We start from the raw sequence: 19,712 nt of genomic DNA, 5'->3' as shown, positions 1-19,712 counted from the left end.
GCCGCCTATAGACATCCACAATTGCAGATGCGTTGCCTACTCTTATCCGACGGAGGAGACACACATAAAGAGGATGTTTCCCCTTCCTATGCATCTCCTCTACTGTCAAATCCACTTCCTGTTCCCATCCTCTCCTTATAAGAAAAGGGTGGTAAAGAGAAAGGGACTTAAATTAGGCCTCCGGCACCACACTCATCAGACTGTACACGGAATTGCTTCCACTTCACGCCTGTCTTCTGTGTGGTCGTGGTATTACTGGGGGCGTGCCTGCAGTGCTAACATGTTAAAGCGGGCACTACCACTGTTAACTGCCTATAGCTATATAGCAGCGAATTATTATAAACTACATTAAATTGAGTCTTAAACCATAAACAATCATTCAGTCAAGTGTGCATAGATTATAAACAAATGTCAAAAGTCAATTTTTTTCTTTGTTTTTTTTTCCCAAAGAATTTATGAGCAAAATTTCTTATTAATAATATACCAAAGAGAATTTTTTTTTATTTTCGAATTTAACAAATAAACTAAAAAAATTTAGCGACATTCCAAAAATTCTAAATCACTGAGAATAGGCTATTTATTAGGCTACAGTTAGAGGAAAAATCTTTTTTTTTTTATTAAAAGCACATAAATTGTGCTAGAGAATTATTTAAGAAACTTGGATTGTGAACTGAGAAACAATTTTTTTGATATCTCATAAAAGTGATTTGTTAAGATAACTTGTCTTACTTAAGTTATAAGTGCAAGTAAACTCGCTTTAAACCCTGTTCGCTTATCGACTAATTAACAAACAGCCGATAACCTTTATTTAGTGTCAATTTTACATACGACTAACGAAAATTGAGAGTTTTTAGTTTTGCTAACAAGGATCAAAATTATTTATTCCATCAAGAATTGTAAACTCAAGTCTCAACTTTAGTTAGTCGGCGTCTTCTCTTATAATTATATACATCTTGATATAAACAATATACAAGCAAATTTATTAAAAATATTTCACTAGAAAACTTTTATTGTAGTCCTATTTTACATAAAGAAATGGCAAATTAATTCAACGAAAAACAAATCAAATTAAAAACAACAAACAATAGTTTAAAATATGTCAAATGAGTAAAAATTTAATGTTGATTTCGTCAAATGATTTTTTTTTACATAGTTAATACTAAAGTTGGCAAGTCAGTCAGAAGAGTTTTCTTGTTCCGACGTGCCAAGTTTAAGTGTCAAAAGCCATTACTATGTCAACGTGTTTCTTCTGGGCTTTCATTAAGTATGGGCGCTGTTTCTGGCGATTTCAATAGTTTTCTCATTAAATATGCAATACCCACTATTAGTAAGAGAATGCCGATTGCCTGAAATTGTAAAAATCACAATTGAGAAAGATATACCATTTGTGCAACGTTTTAGCTACGAGACACAATTTTTACTTTCAAATTTCAAATTTAGCTTTAAGAGTCAATTTTAGTTATGAGACAATTTGAACTTTGAGTTTCAATTTTAATTTGAGAATCGATTTTTGTTTTGAGACACTTTGATTTTTGAGACTCAATTTTTACTTTGCTACTCAGTTTTACCTATGAGTCTCATTTAGTTTTGAGACTCAACTTTAGCTTTAATACTGCATTTTAGCTATGTGATTTAATTTTAGTTTTGAGTCTCAATTATGATGACATGAAACACAATTTTAACATTTAGTTTAAATTTTAGCTTTGAAACTCAACTTTTTGAGATTTTTTGAGACTCAATTTCGCTATGTTAATCCATTTTAGTGATAAAATACAATTTATCAAGAGTAAAGTTAGCTATGAGAGTCTTTAGCTGTATTACTGACTGTGATTGGGTAATTGTTTGGTAATTGGACGACGTTACTACGGTGAAGGAAAACATCGTGTTGCCTGCATATCAGCGAGGAGATTCACTATGACTTAATCACCACTTAGGGTAGTCTCGGAGCCCCTCAGTGGGGACTCAGCGGGGGTGTGAGACGGTGAACACTGACCGTAAGTGCGTAGAAGCCGTAGGGCATGCCGTCGCGCAGGTTGAGCGCGAAGCGAGCGAGGCGCGCGTACTCGTCGCTGATGCGCACCTCCTGCCGGAACCAGAACATCGGCACCAGCGTGTCGCCGTCCGGCAGCTGGTTGTTCAGCCTGTCGCACAAGTGTTCACTTTATACCACAGTGGAGTGCAAAAGTGTTTCATTTTATAGTAAAGTGGAGTACAAAAGTGTTTCACTTCATAGTAAAATAGAGTAAAAAAGTGTTTCACTTTATAGAAGCACGCAAAATACGCTAGCCGTGTCGCGGGACCGTAGATTTATTAGAGTACAGTGGGGCACACAAGTGTTTTATTTTCGATAGATAAACACTTGTGTGCTCCACTGTAGTCACTAGAGTATCACTGGATACAGAGTAAAGATCAAACACATCGAAACAGAGGATAAAACATATCGAAAAAAAGCAACTTGAAATCTACAATGGAACATAACTGTCTTGTTTCGAAATAGTAATAAAAGTGTAAAAGACAGTATAGTGCAGTATAGAAATGTTCGAAAAGAACAGTGGAAGATTACAGTTGTGTACAAAAGTGTTCAAAGAATACAGTAGTCCACAAACGTATTTAATAGCAACTTGTACAATGTTGCACAAAAGTGTTAAATGTATGTTATAGATATAGTAGTATCGGAGTAATACTGACGAGATGCCGGGCACCCAGCGCACCAGCAGGTTGATCTGCAGCTGCGCGAACACCTGCAGCGGCATGCCCGTGTACATCTCCAGCGCCAGGCTGAACTTGTACTTGCTGCAACACGGCACATTGTATTAGACACACCAAACAATAGATTTTTCTTACTAGAAAAAGGCAAATCGCTTCAATGCTATTTGATTTGACGATTATGGACTTCCCATTTGGCAGGGGAGCCGTAAAAGTTCCCCATAGATCATGGATTGATAATGACCATACTATTATGGTGCATATGGAGCGTCGCTGGCTTAGGGGTTTGAACACTTGACTACAGTTCTTGGGTTAGAATCCCGCCATGTACTAATGTGATTTTCGATTTTTTTGCCAGCGTGATTGACTAAAGTCTAGTCACCCCGTTATTAAGGTAGGCTCCAATCTAATGTCTATGAATCTAATGAGCTGGAGACGATAGTATTATGATTTTTGAAATCCCTTATGTCTCCACAACCACTACAATTGTATAACATTTCGAATGTAACTCACTCGTTAGGCTCGAGTCCGTCGATCTTGTCCGCGTAGTAGGGGTCGACGCCGAGGAAGTGCGGCAGCGTGACGAAGGCGGGCGAGCCGAAGCGGCACGCGGACACGTTCAGCGCGCCCGCCGGCAGGCAGTCCGCGTCGCGCACCTCGTCGCAGTAGCACGCCTGCACCCACGTACACACTTATACACTCAAATGAGAATCTACCGTTTCATATATAAAGACGTCAAGTAAGTTAAGAGAAACCAAAGAGCAAGGAAAGAGTAACGAAAGAGAAACCAAAGAGTAAGGTAAAAGAAATCAAAGAGTAAGTTAAGAGAAACCAAAGAGTAACGGAAGCGAAATCGAAGGGTAGTAGAGGAGAAATCAAAGAGTAAGTTAAGTGAAAGGGAAGAAAACAAAAGAGTAAAAAAATCACGCATAGAATTCGATTTGGCACATCAAAAAGAATAAGCCATTCGCATGTATTTACGCGTTCATTTATAATAATCATTAAAATTGTCTTACCATGCTAGGATATTTATGTCCATTGTCAAATGTGGAGTCGTTCGTAGAGTACTGCACTCCCTCTATACCGTCCACTGTGAGAGGGCCCACCTTCGATAGGATTATGTATCTGGGGAAAAACAACACAAAATAAATCAAGGGATAAAGCATCAATCGTTTTTGTTGATTGTAGACGTGTGTAAATGAACTATGAAACTTTCCATCGCCACACAAACTACCTAGGCAGCTACAAATTAAACTGATCTGCAGATCATCAATTGAGTTACTCATCGCTCACGTGCAAAGATCAGAAGAGAAGACAACGAGTTCCTCCTGTCCTAGTTCGGGCGCCCACAGCTCGCCCGTGGAGCCGCGCACCTCACCACATTGGTCACGGTACACGGTGCGGTTAGAATTCCTCCACATCTCCACATTACCCAGCTGAGAGAAATCCGCTGTACCCGTGTTCATAACGAACACGCCGTCGAATTCCTTTGACCCGTTGCGCTGGAAATGAGGGAAATAAAACTGTTATTATAACATCCTGGACCCGTAAATCAACAATTGGTGACATCCCACAATTATGTGACGTGGACAGTAGTTTTCACAGAATATATAATTCATTAAGGATCTTAGAATGCTAATCAGATGGTATTAGAACATTCCTAAGACTAGTAAATTAGCTACAGAACACTTCCTATGGTAACGCAACCATGCCACTAATGGCCGGTTTCTCAGCTAGCGTTCGTTAGTGTTTTTGGTTTGACAAATTAATGAAATATATTTCCGAAGTACTTGAATTTCACTCCTTCGGAACATAGGTCTAATATTAATGAATGAGTGAAGATAATATCAAAATGAAAACTTCAGAAACTCAGTATAAGGAAGACAAACTCGGCGACAAATTATATAAATAGATAGTGGTATCGATGTTTTTTTTGTCTATCGACTGGCCTATAAAATAATGCCAGTTAATGTTATTTAAAAATATTTACTTGTATAAATTTAAAATGTTAAATTACTGGTTTCTTTACACTAATAGATTTTAATGTACTACCTGTCAGACTAATCAATATTAGATTACAGGTATTTAAAAAAAATACACCAACTTAAATTATATTTACTTTACTTATGCTCGGTTTCCAAAGTTTCTATTTATTTTATCGTTATATAATGATTCATGTTATGTTGATCTAAGATTCAATAGACTAAAATTGAAGTTAGATAGTTCGGAAAAAAATAATGAAGTTATCTAACTAAAAACACTAACGCATAGTTAATTTCAGCTGAGAAACCGGCCATATACGAGAGTATTTTTAATGATTATAATTGTTCTATCTTAGACCTGGGCACTAGCAGCCTTGGAAGAAAGTCTTCTTATCGATATCGATAAAATTTATATGAGTTTTGTACATCTCCCACCGGGAAGAATCATACAAAGTCGATGTCGATACGATGACTAGTAAATTTTCGTGTTAGGTCCTCTGTATGAGGTATTCGATTGGTATTTTCTCGGTTTATTAACGTCGAGACTTCTCGGATTTCTTTAATAATTACTAGTCTAAAATTTAATACTATAAAGTTTTCGAGCGTGTTAGTGATTTTCCCCGAACATCGCGTGTTACGAAAGGAAAGTAGCGCTGTGGGGGAATTGGAAAAGTAGATTCAACACGGAACGCGACATTATCACACAGTTGAGGACTTTTATTTCCTACCCATTTTTATAATATGCCATCACATCATCGCCAGCTCACTGTACGTCCCCACTGAGAGGCCCGGAGCCTACCCTAAGTTAGAGTGACTAGGCTTTACGCAACAATGCTGTCTCAATGCAGGTTGGTTGACTTCACACATATCTTAGAATTACTTCGCCGATATGTGGAAGCATCACGATATTTTCCTTCACCGTAAGAACGTCGGATGAATTAAGTGCATATGGAATTCGACAAATCGCAAATCACTTTGGTACATGGCGGGATTCGAACTCAGGTCCTGTGGATTACAAGTCAAGTGCTTCTATCAATGAGCTACCGACAGACCAATATGTATTTGATTACTTTGAATTTTGACTTTTTAAAATATAACATCACATTTTGTGACACAACTTATTATCTGTGACGTCCGTATTCAAAATTCAATGCAATTTTAATGCAAATTAATATTCAAAATTTTGGGTTTTCTTTCAACAAAGGCTCTTAATTTACATTTAAATTAACTACCATTTTTCCACAAACTTATATAAACAGGTGATAAAATAAAAACCTAATAAAAAAACGTTCTTACTAGTATTATAAATGCGAAAGTTTAGATGGATGTTTGTGACAGTTTTGTAGCCTCAGTTGCTGAATGGATTTCGATGAAATTTGTCACAGATGTAGACATAGTCTGGAAGAATACATAGGCTGTTTATTAATTTTTTTAATTCCTCGCAAACGTTATGACATGCTAAATATTAACTTGCTTCATCTTATAGTCTTTCGCATTTCTTTAGGAAAAAAATATATCGATATGCAAAACTCACGGTATTTCTTACAAATAACATTCGAAGTAATAAAATCGTATCCATTGACTACAACTGTTTATCTTAACATATCTTTAGCATAAAAAACCTATTTGTATGCAATTCTATTAATAGCTTATGAAGTTTTCGCACGATAATACAAGAGGAATGATAAAAATATAACATTTTTACCCGACATATAAAAAGGGTAATGGTTTTGCGTTTATGTTTGTTTTTATGTAAATTCCATTGTGACGGCATTATTGAACCGATTTCGATAAATGAGGTATCGTTTTATTTGTTTCCTCGGAATTAAAAGTAACAAAGTCTATTATATCAGCACAGAAAATCAACAGAGTTTTTCATCATCAACTTGCCCTTATACCTTACGGAGGCTCAGCACAGTGCTGCTCTTCCATACATCTCTATCGGCCGTTATATCTGAATAAACACCCTTCTTAAGCATATCCTCTTCCACATCCTTTCTTACTTTCATTGGTCTTCCTCTACCTTTGTAGCCATCCATACAGAGCACTTGAGAGTATTAAAAAAAATTGAAAAAATCGAGTTCGAATCTCATGTTTTAAAGAATCTCAATTTTTTTATGTTTTGAGTGCCTCTAATTATTATACTTATTTAGTGTTTTTTTTTAATTAATGCCGGGTTGTTCAATTTAATTTTTTTAATACAATAAACTATTAAAAGATAAAAAACTAAACGACTGAATGCTATCACTAACTAAGATTACCAATACTAACTACAAACAATTATTTTAAATATAAACTAAGTGATTAACAGTGAAATTAATTATACTATAAGTGTTCAGTAACATGCTCTTTTATACTTAAAACCCATACAAATGTGTTTAAATTTGAACAAACCGTGTCTTGGAAAAATATTTTGGACATTTATATGTATGTCAAATTTGCATATAGTTGAATATTGTATGCTGACATTTATGTGTATATAAGTGTATATTTATTTACTGACACATAAATTACTTAAGTGCAAGATATTTTTGCGATAAACTGTATCGAGTATGTTTTTACAGCACTCAATGAGGTCATGTCAATGTGTCTCGGGTTTTATCTACATTTTAGTCTTTTTAGTGTTAAGCAATCATTCGAATCACATCTTTACTATTATAATAAAGCGTAAACACACACTTCTTTGTTGCCTAAGATGTCAGCAATTACTGCATATTTTTGAATAATTCTTTCTTTAATAAAAAGCCCTACACTTACGTCATGCTTTAGGCTATATATGTTCACGCTATTAAATATAGGGGGCAAATATTTTGGATATAAACCTTAATGTGGGAAAAAGACTATAAGTTGCTGCCAACATCAAGAAAGATTGCTGAGGTTGGTCATGTCATTTTGACATTTGCTATTGATAATTTGACAAATGTAAACAATAAAATAAAATTTTCATGATTTCATGCGGATAAAGCCGCACGGGAATAGCTAGTAATGTATATTTGTGATGGATTTAACTTAAAAAAAGACACTAAGACACCTAGGTATTATTAATAATTGCTCTGCCATTTAACGTATCCTTGAGCTAATGTACGCAAGTTATACAATTGGTGAAAGTGACCACGTAATAGCTTGTTGCAAACACGTAATGTAGCGTTAGCATTGCATTAAGTATAATAACATTCAAAGTGTACCGCGGTTCGGAGTATACACACACATAATGGGCCCACATTGGGTAGAGCCGGCAGTCAGCGCTGCGTGTAGCGGCCGTAATATTTGAATCGGTTAATAGCTCTGAATTTAATTTATGATTAACCAATATTTAAAATATAGTCAGATGATTGACGTATTTCAAAACAGATTAATTATACTAATCATACTAATATAATAAATGCGAAATTTTAGATGGATGTTTGTTAGAGTTTGTAGCCTAAACGGCTAAACCGATCTGGACGAAATTTTTAGATGTAGAGCATAGTTTGGAAGAAAACATAGGTTACTTGTTTCTTTTTAATTACACTGGGTCGGAGTCGCGGGCAGACTAGTATTATATTAAAATTAGTGAGTAACACATTATAAAGATTCAAACATTTAAAAACGCCTATCTATTTAAATGAATCACGGATGAGTATTCCATTGTTCTAGTGATCTATTGAACTTTACGGTTTAAGATAAGAACAAATCGATATCAACAAATTGACTGGAATAGAAGAAAATTTATGATTCACGATATCTATCTGTACTAATATAATAAAACGTAAATAGACGCATCAAATATAATGTAGGAATTCCGCTATCACTACATATTTATAAAAAGCCTAACACTGCACGCTGTAGGCTACATATTTTCACGCTATTTAATTTAAGGGTAAATAATTGGTAGAAAATTGACGTGTGTGAAATTGGAAATTATACGGACAAAGCCGCACGGGTACCGCTAGTAGAACATAACTTAGGTTTAATTTTTTTTTAAATATTAGTAGATTTTTGTTAATTTACTATATTTTCTTTAACCATTCCAACTAAGCTCTAGGCTTGTGCTAGGACATGGTTCACGACAATAGTCGAATGGCGGGATTCGAACTCTCGACCGCAAGATCGGTAGTCCGTACCCCAAACCATCAGGCTATTGGCGCTTGAATTGTAAGGTACATAAACTAGGTTTTTTTTTTATAATATAAGATGGCAAACGAGTAAGCGGCCACCTGAGTCTACCGATGTGGAAATCGACCGCTGCCCATAAACATCCGCAATTGCAGATGCGTTGCCTACCCTTGATTGACGGAGGAGTCGTACATAAAGAGGACGTTTCCCCTTCCTATGCGTCTCCTCCACCGTCAAACCCACTTTTCCTTCCCATCCTTTCCACTTAAGAAAAGGGTGGAATAGGGAAAGGGACTAAAATTAGGCTTCCGGCACCACACTCATACGAGACGCGGAATTGCTTCCACTTCACGCCTGTTTTCTGTGTGGTTGTGGTATTAAACCGGGCGAGCCGGCCCATTCGTGCAAAGATGTTAAAGCGGGCTCTACCACTATAATGTAATGAAGTATGTGAAAACTGAATAAAAATTAACTATTTATGCGGTCGTCATACAGTGTGTTTATCAACAGTGGACGTTATCGACGGAAGTTTAAGATATTGGAATCTACAATTGTGTGCATGTTACAATACTTTATTATCAAATGTTAGTCATTTTTAGAAATGAACTAGTAAGCGACCGCTCTTCAATGACAAACGAGAACGGAAACTGACCTATTATTTAAAATTAAATGTTTAAATGTTTATAGAAATATGCTGGTTTTCTTAAAACTGTCATCATCATCATCATCTCCCCTGCCTTATCCTACTCCCGTAGGGTCGACGCACCGGGTTTTCGTTCTCCAAAGCACTCTGCCCTCCGTCATCTCAGTCATCACTCCCTTCATCATGTCACCTTTCACGCAAAACATCCATCTCTTTCTATGTCTACCTCTACCGGTGTACCTCCACATTCATAACTATCGTCGGTCTTGTTACATGCGATTCATCCCTTCTCATAACACTTCTTAAAACTGTCATATAATATATTATTATAATGTAAATCTTACTAATAGTATGCGATGTTTAGATGGATGGATGTTTGTTAGAGTTTTTAGCCTAAACGGCTGAACGGATTTGGATGAATTTTGGTATAGATGTGGAGGATAGTTTGGATAAACATATAGGCTACTCACTTTTGTTCTCTTGAATTCCACGCGGACGGAATCCCGGGTGAAAGCTAGTTTAACTATAATGAAGGAAACATCGTGACGCAACTAACACATAGCTGTGTAGAAATTGCGTTCCGTGCTATCGTTAGCGTGGTTGACTAAGTCAACCCCTATCGTATAGATTGGAATAATTACGTCATCAAACTCACCAGTAATCTAACTAATATTACAAATGTGAATGTTTAGATGGATGGATGGATAGTTAGAAGAGTTTGTAGCCTAAACGACTGAAAGGATTTCGGTGAAATTTGATACAGATGTAGAGGATAGCCTGGAAGAACACATAGGCTACTCACTTTTGTTTTTTTTTTTATTCCACGCGGACGGAGTCGCGAGCAACAGCTAGTGTTTTATATTAGCAATCTACTGTCAATTTATATAATTAGTCAGATTATAAAATGATCACGTTTACAATCTAACGGTGACTTGCATGTATTTGTAAATAGACATGATTTTACCTAAACCTAACGCATAGTAACTTAAACGAATACAGATTATAAGTAATCTAAATATTTATTTTTATCGTAACATTTAATCTACGGTTTATGATACGTTTTGTATTAAGATATGTAAAGCGAATTTGTAATAATTGATAACTACGTGATAGCAAATATATTGAAAAACTGCATTATCATATAAAAAAAATAAATCTCACTCCATAACTTTAATTTTTTTTTATTATTTGTTAGGCTAGCGCTTGACCACGATCCCACCAGAAGGAGGTGACGATGCAGTCGAAAGATGGTACGAGCTAGCTTAATAGGTAGCTGTTTACTCTCCTTTTGAAGGCCCCCACGTCATATTTGGACGGGAAAACTGATGCCGGTAACATGTTCCAATCCTTTGCAGTGCGCACAAGGAACGGTGATACGATGAACGATTAATAGCGTGAAAATATAACCAAAAACGAGTTTTTAGTTTTAAAGAAAGGAATAAATTTTTCAAAAATATGCTGTGAATTCTGACATCCTAAACAAAGTGTATTTACGCTTTACTATAATAGTAAAGACTAGCTGTTCCCGTGCGGCTTCATCCGCATGATTATAAAATATTATTGTTTACAATTGTCAAATGCTCAATTGCAATATCAAAATTACCGTTACTATAATACCTTGCTTCCTTGATGTTGGCAGCAACTTATGGTCTCTTTCCATTAGGGTTTTTATCCAAAATATTTACCCCCTAAGTTTAATAGCGTGAAAATATATAGCCTAAAGCGTGACGTAAGTTTAGGGCTTTTTATTTATTAAAGAATTATTCAAAAATATGCTGTAATTGCTGACATCTTAGGCAACAAAAAGTGTGTGTTTACGCTTTATTATAATAGTATAGATAATAAAATCTAATAACACGCAAATTTAATATTCTACTCGTATTTTGAGATAATCTTTAAAAAGTTTAGGACTAAAATAAAACATACGTGATTGATACATGTTAACCGACTAGTTTTTTCAACGTAGATAAAAATTAAATGGTCTATAGATGGATATCTTGTTTTAGACCAGACTATCTAACTAATTAAATATTTTTAATGCATACTGTTTATTATTATATGCTGTCTGAAATACGTAATAGACAAGGTAATTAATATCCTATAGTAATTTAAAATTCAAAACCTAGCTATTTTCAGTAATTCCGATGGAAATTAACTATTATATAATAAACTATAAATAGACAGAGCGTCGGTGGCTCAGTGGTTTGAAAACTTGACTTGTAATCTACAAGTCTTGGGATCGAATCCCGCCATGTACCAATGTGATTTTCGATTTTTCGAATTTACCGGACGTTCTTACGGTGAAGGAAAACATCATGATGCAACCTGAACATATCGGCGAAGAAATTCAAAGATATGTGTGAAGTCAACCAACCCGCACTTGGCCAGCATGGTTGACTAATGGCCTAGTCACCCCATATTAGGGTAGACTCCGAGCCCCTCGGTGGGGACGTATAGTGAGCTGGTGATTATGCGATGATAATAAACTAGCTGTTGCAGTGCGGCTTCATCCGCATGAAATTATGAAAAATTTATTTTATTGTTTACATTTGTTAAATTTTCAATAGCAAATGTCAAAATGACATGACATGACAAACCTTGGCAATCTTGCTTCCTTTATGTATATTATATTTACATTATAAATATTGTATTGAATGTCGGGCGTCAATCCATTTTTTCACATAATAAAAAAATCGCTTCCCGATGTCTGTCCGTATGTATGCTGGTCTTTAAAACTACGCAACGTTTTTTGATGCAGTATTTCTATACTAAGAAGCTCTCGCTAGACAATTGGATTAAGGGCCCGATAAAAAGGCTGTTATTTAGAAACCGCACGTATAGTGAGGAGGTTCCTGTCTCTGCAGCCCTGACCACTGGTTACTCGAGTTATCGGATTCCGCAGCCAGTGGTGCTCTGGTTTTTTTTTTGAGTTTTATTATATTGTAATATATATTATATAGAGAATAAGAAATAAAGATATATGTGATAAATAGATATATGAATAAAGAGGAATGATTTGTATTTTTGTATGTATTGAAATAACTCAAAAAATACTGGACCGATTACAAAAATTCTTTCACCATAAAAAAACTAATTTATCAGTGAGTAACATAGGCTATGTTTTCTTTATTATTTTATAATTTCATGCGGACAAAGTCGCGAGCAACAGCTATTTTATAGAGTCTAGAGTGACTCAAGAGGAATATTTATATTTATAATTAATGTATGTATGTCGAGAAATACTGGTAATTTTAGTGATATCAATATATTTTCATATCAGCATTGGACCTGTGAAGCCGGAGCGAGTCACTAGTTAAGTAATAAACTTTAATTTTATCAAAAAAATATTTATAGATAGTCGGTACAAAGTACAGTGGACAGTAATTGTAAATTAATCATATGATATCACAGATAATTATTAATGAACACATATTTTCCGCATTTATTATTCATATTTATGAAGCGAATGAGCTAAGTGCCAATAGCTTAATGGTTTGGGGTACGGTATACCGATCTTGCGGTCGAGGGTTCGAATCCCGCCATTCGACTATTGTGAGCCATATAGCACCAAGCCTAGAGCTTAGTAGGATGGGTTAAACGAATTATTAGTAAACTAGCTTTCGCCTGCGACTGTGTTCGCGTGGAAGTAGAAAAAGAAAAAGTGAGTAGCCTACGTGTTCTTCCAGACTATTTTCTACATATATACTAAATTTCATCGAGATCCGTTCAGCCGTTTAGGCTACAAACTCTAACAAACATCTATCCATCCATCTAAACTATCACATTTATAATATTAGTGAAGATTAAAAAAAAATCTACTAACATATTTATATAAAAAAGATACTGAAGACATAGATTGCACCAATTCATTCCACAAACACGATATAAAAGAAAGAATCAAGTAAATCTAGACACTAAACTATACTCGTAGATATAAGAATGATGACTTACCGAATAAAACCATCCAAATCTATCGAAAGGTATTTCAAAGGGCAGGTCTGGGAAGTGCGCTGCGATGTCGAACAAGGGGTCTGTGATGCCGTCGAACAACCAGGAAGACACGTTCGCAGTCAAGAAGAGGTTCTTGTGGTTCATACCCATAAACACGTTGACCGCCACGCGCAAGAACAGCGGCTCGTTACGCATTATGTGACCTACAGTCTGATAAACATAAAAAATGCCAAATTGTATTCCTTTGCCCTTCCAAACTTAGCTTATAAGATATTATCATCAGGCTTTATCCATCCACTGCTGAACATGGTCTTGCCTAATGCCTTCCAAAGAATGACATCCATACCACATTTACCAACTTCTTGACATGCACACCAAGTCGTCGGTCCACCTAGATAGAGGAAGCCCCGCACTTTTGACTCTTTTCTGTAGCCTCCATTATAGAACTTTACTCCCCCACCTGCCGACCCAACAGACCACAACCTTTTAACTTCTAGATGTTGGTAGAGGTATTTTAGCGAAACTTATCAGCTGTTAGCTAGTTTGCCCCCTTTTTTAATTGAAAAATGTAGTTCCCATCTTATTCAAAATGAAGGTATTCTTAACAGCTTACCCTTAATAGTAATACTTTATGATACTCACCGCAATAATAGGGTTAATGCTGGTGATGTTGTCAGAGACGCTACCGTTGGACATGTCAGGCTGGAAGTGCCATACTCGCTTATTGTAGAACGTCACCGTGTTGTTGTCGTTCCAAATTATGTCTTCCTGGTACCAACACACACAACGTTAGTTTACTCCAACACTCAGAGTCGTCCCTTGAGCAATCAGGATAGTTTTCTCTCAATAATTGGAAGACTTCCTAATCATTAAAAGGGACAATCTCGATATCCTAAATACGATTGGTAAATCTTTGATCCTCAAAAAAATATTTTTCAAGATTAGTATTAAGCATAGAATTATGACAGATATTTGACTGTACTCCAAACGCAAAACACCTTAACAGATTCACACCTCATCTTCTGTGGTCGTGTTATTCCACTAGTTAACAAATTTCTCGCACTAGATTGTGGGCGTGTAATATTATTGGGTATCTGGACAACTATGTTTTCAAAGATAAGATAGTGAACATTAGTTTCATTAACAAATTCATGTCATATTATTATCTAAAAAACTAGCTTATAATCGCAACTTCGTTCGCGATATAAAAATATCTTAGTAAGTCGGCGTCTTCCAAACATTCTACATTTATACCAAATTTCATTGAGATACATGAAAGTTCTGGAGATATTTGGGAACAAACCATCCTAACTCAAATTTGTGAACATGCTCTTGAACATACTATTATAATACAAATTTTTGGATGGATATTTGTTACTACGTATGTCTAAAATAGCTTAACAGATTTAGATAAGGACAGATGTAGAACATAGTCTAGATGAACCCATATGCTTACATAATATTTTTTAATACCGCGTGGATGAAGTTAGCAAAAGGTTACAATACCAAGTTAGGAAAAATCTTATGAAAAATAAAGACTCAAAAGACGCAATTTGAAAGTCTAGGTAATACTTTTATTTACTTTCAAGGTTGTCGAGATTATTTTGACTTATAAATTCGATCAGTCTCAATATCAAAAAAGTTGAAAATAAAAAATTAGTATTTTAATATGTATATATTTTTTTGTTTTGAGAAAATACTAAAAAGAATTGATAAGACAAGCTCAAAATTTGAATTAAATTAATACAATTCGGTAAAAATATTTTGAAATACGACAAAATAGCCTATACATTACAAAAAAGCTGTTTAGACGCTTTTTTGCAATAATTTTCAAAATGTATATTAGATTAAATAAAATTAGCATTAAAAACAAATACAGCTTTTAAATAAAAATGCAGACAGATTTAATTTTAATTTTGAATAACCTTGACTAAATTTTCGTCTACGTTTTGTCTACATCAACGCATTGCTTTGCTCGCCCTGCCTTAAACGGGGTTAACCATGTACAATTGCGGAGTTTAGGAATGGTTAAACGAATTATTAGTAAACTAGCTTTCGCCCGCGATTCTGTCCGCGTGGAAATAAAAAAAAACAATTGTACCCTAAACGTTCTTCCAGACTATCTTCTACGTCTATACAAAATTTCATCCAAAGTTCGTGCAGCCATTTGGGCTACAAACTCTAACAAACATCCATCCATCTAAACTTTCCCAATTAATATTAGTACGATTGTATTGATATTTGTTTCGTGTTTCGTTTCAAAATGTTCAAACGATTGTAGCTTGGTGGAACACCGCCAGTTTCCCCGATTGTACAATATAATTGATAATTAAAAAGTGAACTTTTCTCACTTTTAATTAAAAAAAATATAAATATATTGACATATAATCATTGAACCGGACAGTTGCAGATTGATTAAAGTTATCGTTTAAGTGCAAATTGATTTATAACAATATATTTAAATTAATAATATGAAAGTGATGACCCCTACCACCGTATCTCGAATGTTAAACATAACAAGTAACGCAATTATACTTTTATCAATTCAACAAAGTAATTAAACGATGCAAAATACAGTTTCAACTTACACAACATTATAAACTAGCTTTAGCCCGCGAATCCATCCGCATGGAATAATAATAAAACAAAACTAAGTAGCATATGTGTTCTTCGAGACGGTCCTTTACAAATATACCAATTTTTTTCGAAAACCGTTCAGCCGTTTAGGCTACGAACTCTAACAAACATCCATCCATCTAAAATTTCGCATTAATTCTATATGAAAGTTGCTGTAGATGGATGTTTGTTCGAGTTTGTAGCCTAAACGGCTGAACGGTTTTCGATGAAATTTGACATAGATGTAGAGCATAGTCTAGAAGATCATATAGGCTACTTTTTATCTTATATAAGCTTTTTATTATGGTTCCCATGGGATTTTATTTAGCTGAGTAAAGAGAATGTATTTTTTTCTTCTTGTGAGTTTTTGTAAACTGTAGCTTATGTTAAGTCAAAATGTGTAAAACAACGTAACAAAATACATCAGTGGTATTTATTATTACGTTTAAAAACAAACAAAGCATATAAAGACACAATATTTTTTTATCTCTGTCGCAAAAGTAGGGACAATGGACAATGTGGACAGTATCTTAGATATCCGAAATAATCAATTAAAAAATATAATGTAATTGTCTGATATTGTGGCGGCTTCAACGTGCGATGCAATACTCATAATTTTAAGAGTAGTCAGGCGTAAACGGATGCGTGAAGAGGACAACGCAACGCAATTACTCGAGCCGATTTGATATTTGAAATGATGTATACTAGTTATAATGATTGCACTGCTTCACAATATCACTGCTAACAGTTTCAGTGCAAATACCAGAGTTATCACGGGTCGTCCTTATCAAAGTTTTGATAAAATATTCGACAAAAACGTCGGACAATAAATAACAATGTGAGGACGACTTTATGGAAATATCGATGTCACTGAAACTATTTACTAACAGGCGTAATTAAATCTTGCATTTAATTAACTTCTCAGTAAGATTCAAAGAGACAAGGAAAGAACATCTATACAAAGTTTCGCGCAAGTCACTTCAAGTATTACAAGACACAAACTTTACAGTGTTACTGTGTACTTTCGGAGTTATCTTCGAGCTTGTTTACGCCGGTTGTACATACCTACACATTTGTTGTTATTCAAAACTATCTGTTGCCCGTTACTTCGTCCACGCAATATTAAGATAAAAAAAACCCGTCTATGTCAGCTACCCTCCAGTGAAAGTCCGATCGATATCAGCCCAGCCGTTTCAGAAATTACGGAGTTTACAGACAGACATCAAACAGATAGACAATTTTTTTAAATGCGATTTTCGTTATCAGCAACGCACTTACATCATGTTCTCGAAATCCGTAAATTTTCATTTCATATAACAAACAGACACTCCAATTTTATTACATGTATAGATATAGATTGTCTTCTAGCCTATGCAATCTTACCTTTGTATGCTGTTCTCTAAACACGTAGGGCCCCAGCTGCTCGACTTTTAGTGTGACATTCTTCCCAGCGAGGATGTCGTCAACATTTGTTATATTGAACATATAGCATTCCAGGTACATAGGTATCGGAACTTCACGCCATATTGAGAACGAAGTCGATGTTTCTGTCAGCATCATCATCTGTGTAAACAATGTGAAAATAAACAAAAATACTAGTTTTTATTAAACAAACCCGGTAAAACTATATTAATACTTACAGTCGCCTATTTCCATTGGAAGTCGTATGCAGTAGCCCCCTTATAACACGTTTAATGGTTCTGCGTTATAGCAATAACTCGTATAACAAGGTTTTCAACAGAACAGAGCCGTAAATCGCGTTAAAGGGAGATTATTCTTTTATAAATTGTTAAGAATGTTTGCGTTTTAAAGTGTAATTTCCGCGTTATATGGAGGTTCGCAATTCGCGTTATAGAGAGGGACTATAATCACAGACTTATTGAAAATAGCAATGTTTATATCGATATAAAACGTACAATTTTCCAAAATTAATCTATAGACAATAAATGGCACAGTAACATTTGTAAATCCTTTTCAATTCGCATATATGTACATACCCAGAAGGCGTAGTAACCAAAAGTGGGTCTTGGCCTCAGACAGATATAAAAAACTTTGCCCGTCTCAGATAGACGAGTAAATATATAATTATGTATAGAAATATGTAATTACTAAGTTATCATTAAATCTAGATTGGATATCTGAAATGATTCATCATTAAACCAAAAGCAAGGATTTTGCATATTAATGCACACCCACTTTAAATACTTGATAATATTGAACAAGGATAAGTTAATAATCATTTAATGCATCTTTATTAAAAAATTGATAAAAAAAATTGATTCTTACATAATAAAATGCACGCGCTAAAATCGTGAATGAATTTTTTTAAAGTTGATTATAATTTCAAGCGATATTAACATATGAATTATTTGATTTATTTCAAATAGAACATCAACAACTGTTATCACAAATATAATTAACTAGCTGTTCCCTTGCGACTTCATCCGCATGAAATTATGAAAATTTTATTTTATTGTTTACATGTGACAAAATATCAACTGCAAATGTCAAAATCTCATAACAAACCATGGCAACCTTGTTTGCTTGATGTTGGCAGCAACTTATGGTCTCTTTCCCACTCTAGGATTTTTATCTAAAATATTTACCCCCTAAGTTTAATGTCGTGAAAATATATAGCCTAAATCGTGACCTAAGTGTAGGACTTTATATTAAGAAGAGAATAATTAAAAAATATGCTGTCATTACTGACATCTTAGGCAACAAAGATGTGTGTGTTTACGCTTTATTATAATAGTATAGAAGTATAGATATAGATTTTAATATTTGCTGCAAAATTATATATTTTAATAATCTTTAAAATCGTCACAAAATATTATATTACTATATTAATTTTTAGCGTAAAACTGTTATATTTTACATATTTTTTTGTGTAGGCATATTTTATATTATATTTATTTATAGACAGAAAGAAATATCCAAGTGCCGCGGAATTTGCATTTATTAAATTCTGATTTAATTAGAAATAATAATGAATTCCGAACATTTATTAACGAGTTACATTCACACGAATTTACATACATATCTTGCACAAAAAAACATTATTAATGTTCTGTAATATATATCTTTTTTAACATATTTCAATGGAATTTACGAACAAAAAAGCAACAAAAACTCATTTATTTATTTTTATAATACTTCTAATTTTCGAAATTCCATTTTTAACTAAATTAATTATCAAACTTTTAACATAATGATTGTTTTAATGTAAACTGACCTCTACAAATGGACAGGTTACAAGAAATGGTGTTTTGTTCCTATATAATTTCCACCATTTAAGCGCTGACGGCGGTGGTGAAAATTGGAACTAATAAAACAATACAGTCAATTTAAACGACGTAATATCAGCCATTTCCAAGCAAAGATTTATCTATGAAAATGTTTAACGTAAACACGTATTAATCTTTTGTTATTCGGGTAAATATCCAATCTTACAAACCTTTTGCAACTGTGCGAAGAAAATCGTGGGCCAAAAGACCACCATGACGGCTCCGACCACCACGAACACAGCCCCAAAGCCCATCAGGCAGCCACTCTTCACCGCGATTGACACCATCTTGGATTTATCGGAGGTCCTGATAAACAACACATATTATAACCAATTTTTTACATTACACGGTGGCAAACGAGCGAGCGGCCATCTAAAACCGCCGAAATGGAGAAGCGACCGCTGCCCATAGACATCTGCAATTTCAGATGCG

General features: G+C 34.7%; 1 protein-coding gene across 3 annotated transcripts in view; it reads right to left on the bottom strand.

Annotated features, from left to right (window-relative positions):
• Nucleotides 1–1,066: 1,066 nt before the first annotated feature.
• LOC106111603 (protein croquemort-like) overlaps nt 1,067–19,712 on the bottom strand; it is a 23,412-nt gene continuing 4,766 nt past the window's right edge. For all 3 annotated transcript variants that reach the window (XM_013293736.1, XM_013293738.1, XM_013293737.1), the window contains exons 2-11: nt 19,451–19,586; nt 17,377–17,556; nt 14,020–14,145; nt 13,378–13,587; nt 4,000–4,208; nt 3,723–3,831; nt 3,220–3,380; nt 2,689–2,793; nt 1,994–2,141; nt 1,067–1,346 (exon numbers count right to left, since the gene is read on the bottom strand). In XM_013293736.1, the coding sequence (XP_013149190.1) occupies nt 1,236–1,346; nt 1,994–2,141; nt 2,689–2,793; nt 3,220–3,380; nt 3,723–3,831; nt 4,000–4,208; nt 13,378–13,587; nt 14,020–14,145; nt 17,377–17,556; nt 19,451–19,586 (1,495 nt within the window). In that variant the 3' untranslated portion in view covers nt 1,067–1,235. The remainder of the gene's footprint in view (nt 1,347–1,993; nt 2,142–2,688; nt 2,794–3,219; nt 3,381–3,722; nt 3,832–3,999; nt 4,209–13,377; nt 13,588–14,019; nt 14,146–17,376; nt 17,557–19,450; nt 19,587–19,712) is intronic.

Source organism: Papilio polytes, unplaced genomic scaffold, assembly GCF_000836215.1.
Source record: "Papilio polytes unplaced genomic scaffold, Ppol_1.0 DF824158.1, whole genome shotgun sequence".
Taxonomy (NCBI): domain Eukaryota; kingdom Metazoa; phylum Arthropoda; class Insecta; order Lepidoptera; family Papilionidae; genus Papilio; species Papilio polytes.
The sequence above is the reverse complement of the archived record's forward strand: the minus strand, read 5'-3'. Positions and strand labels throughout refer to the sequence as shown.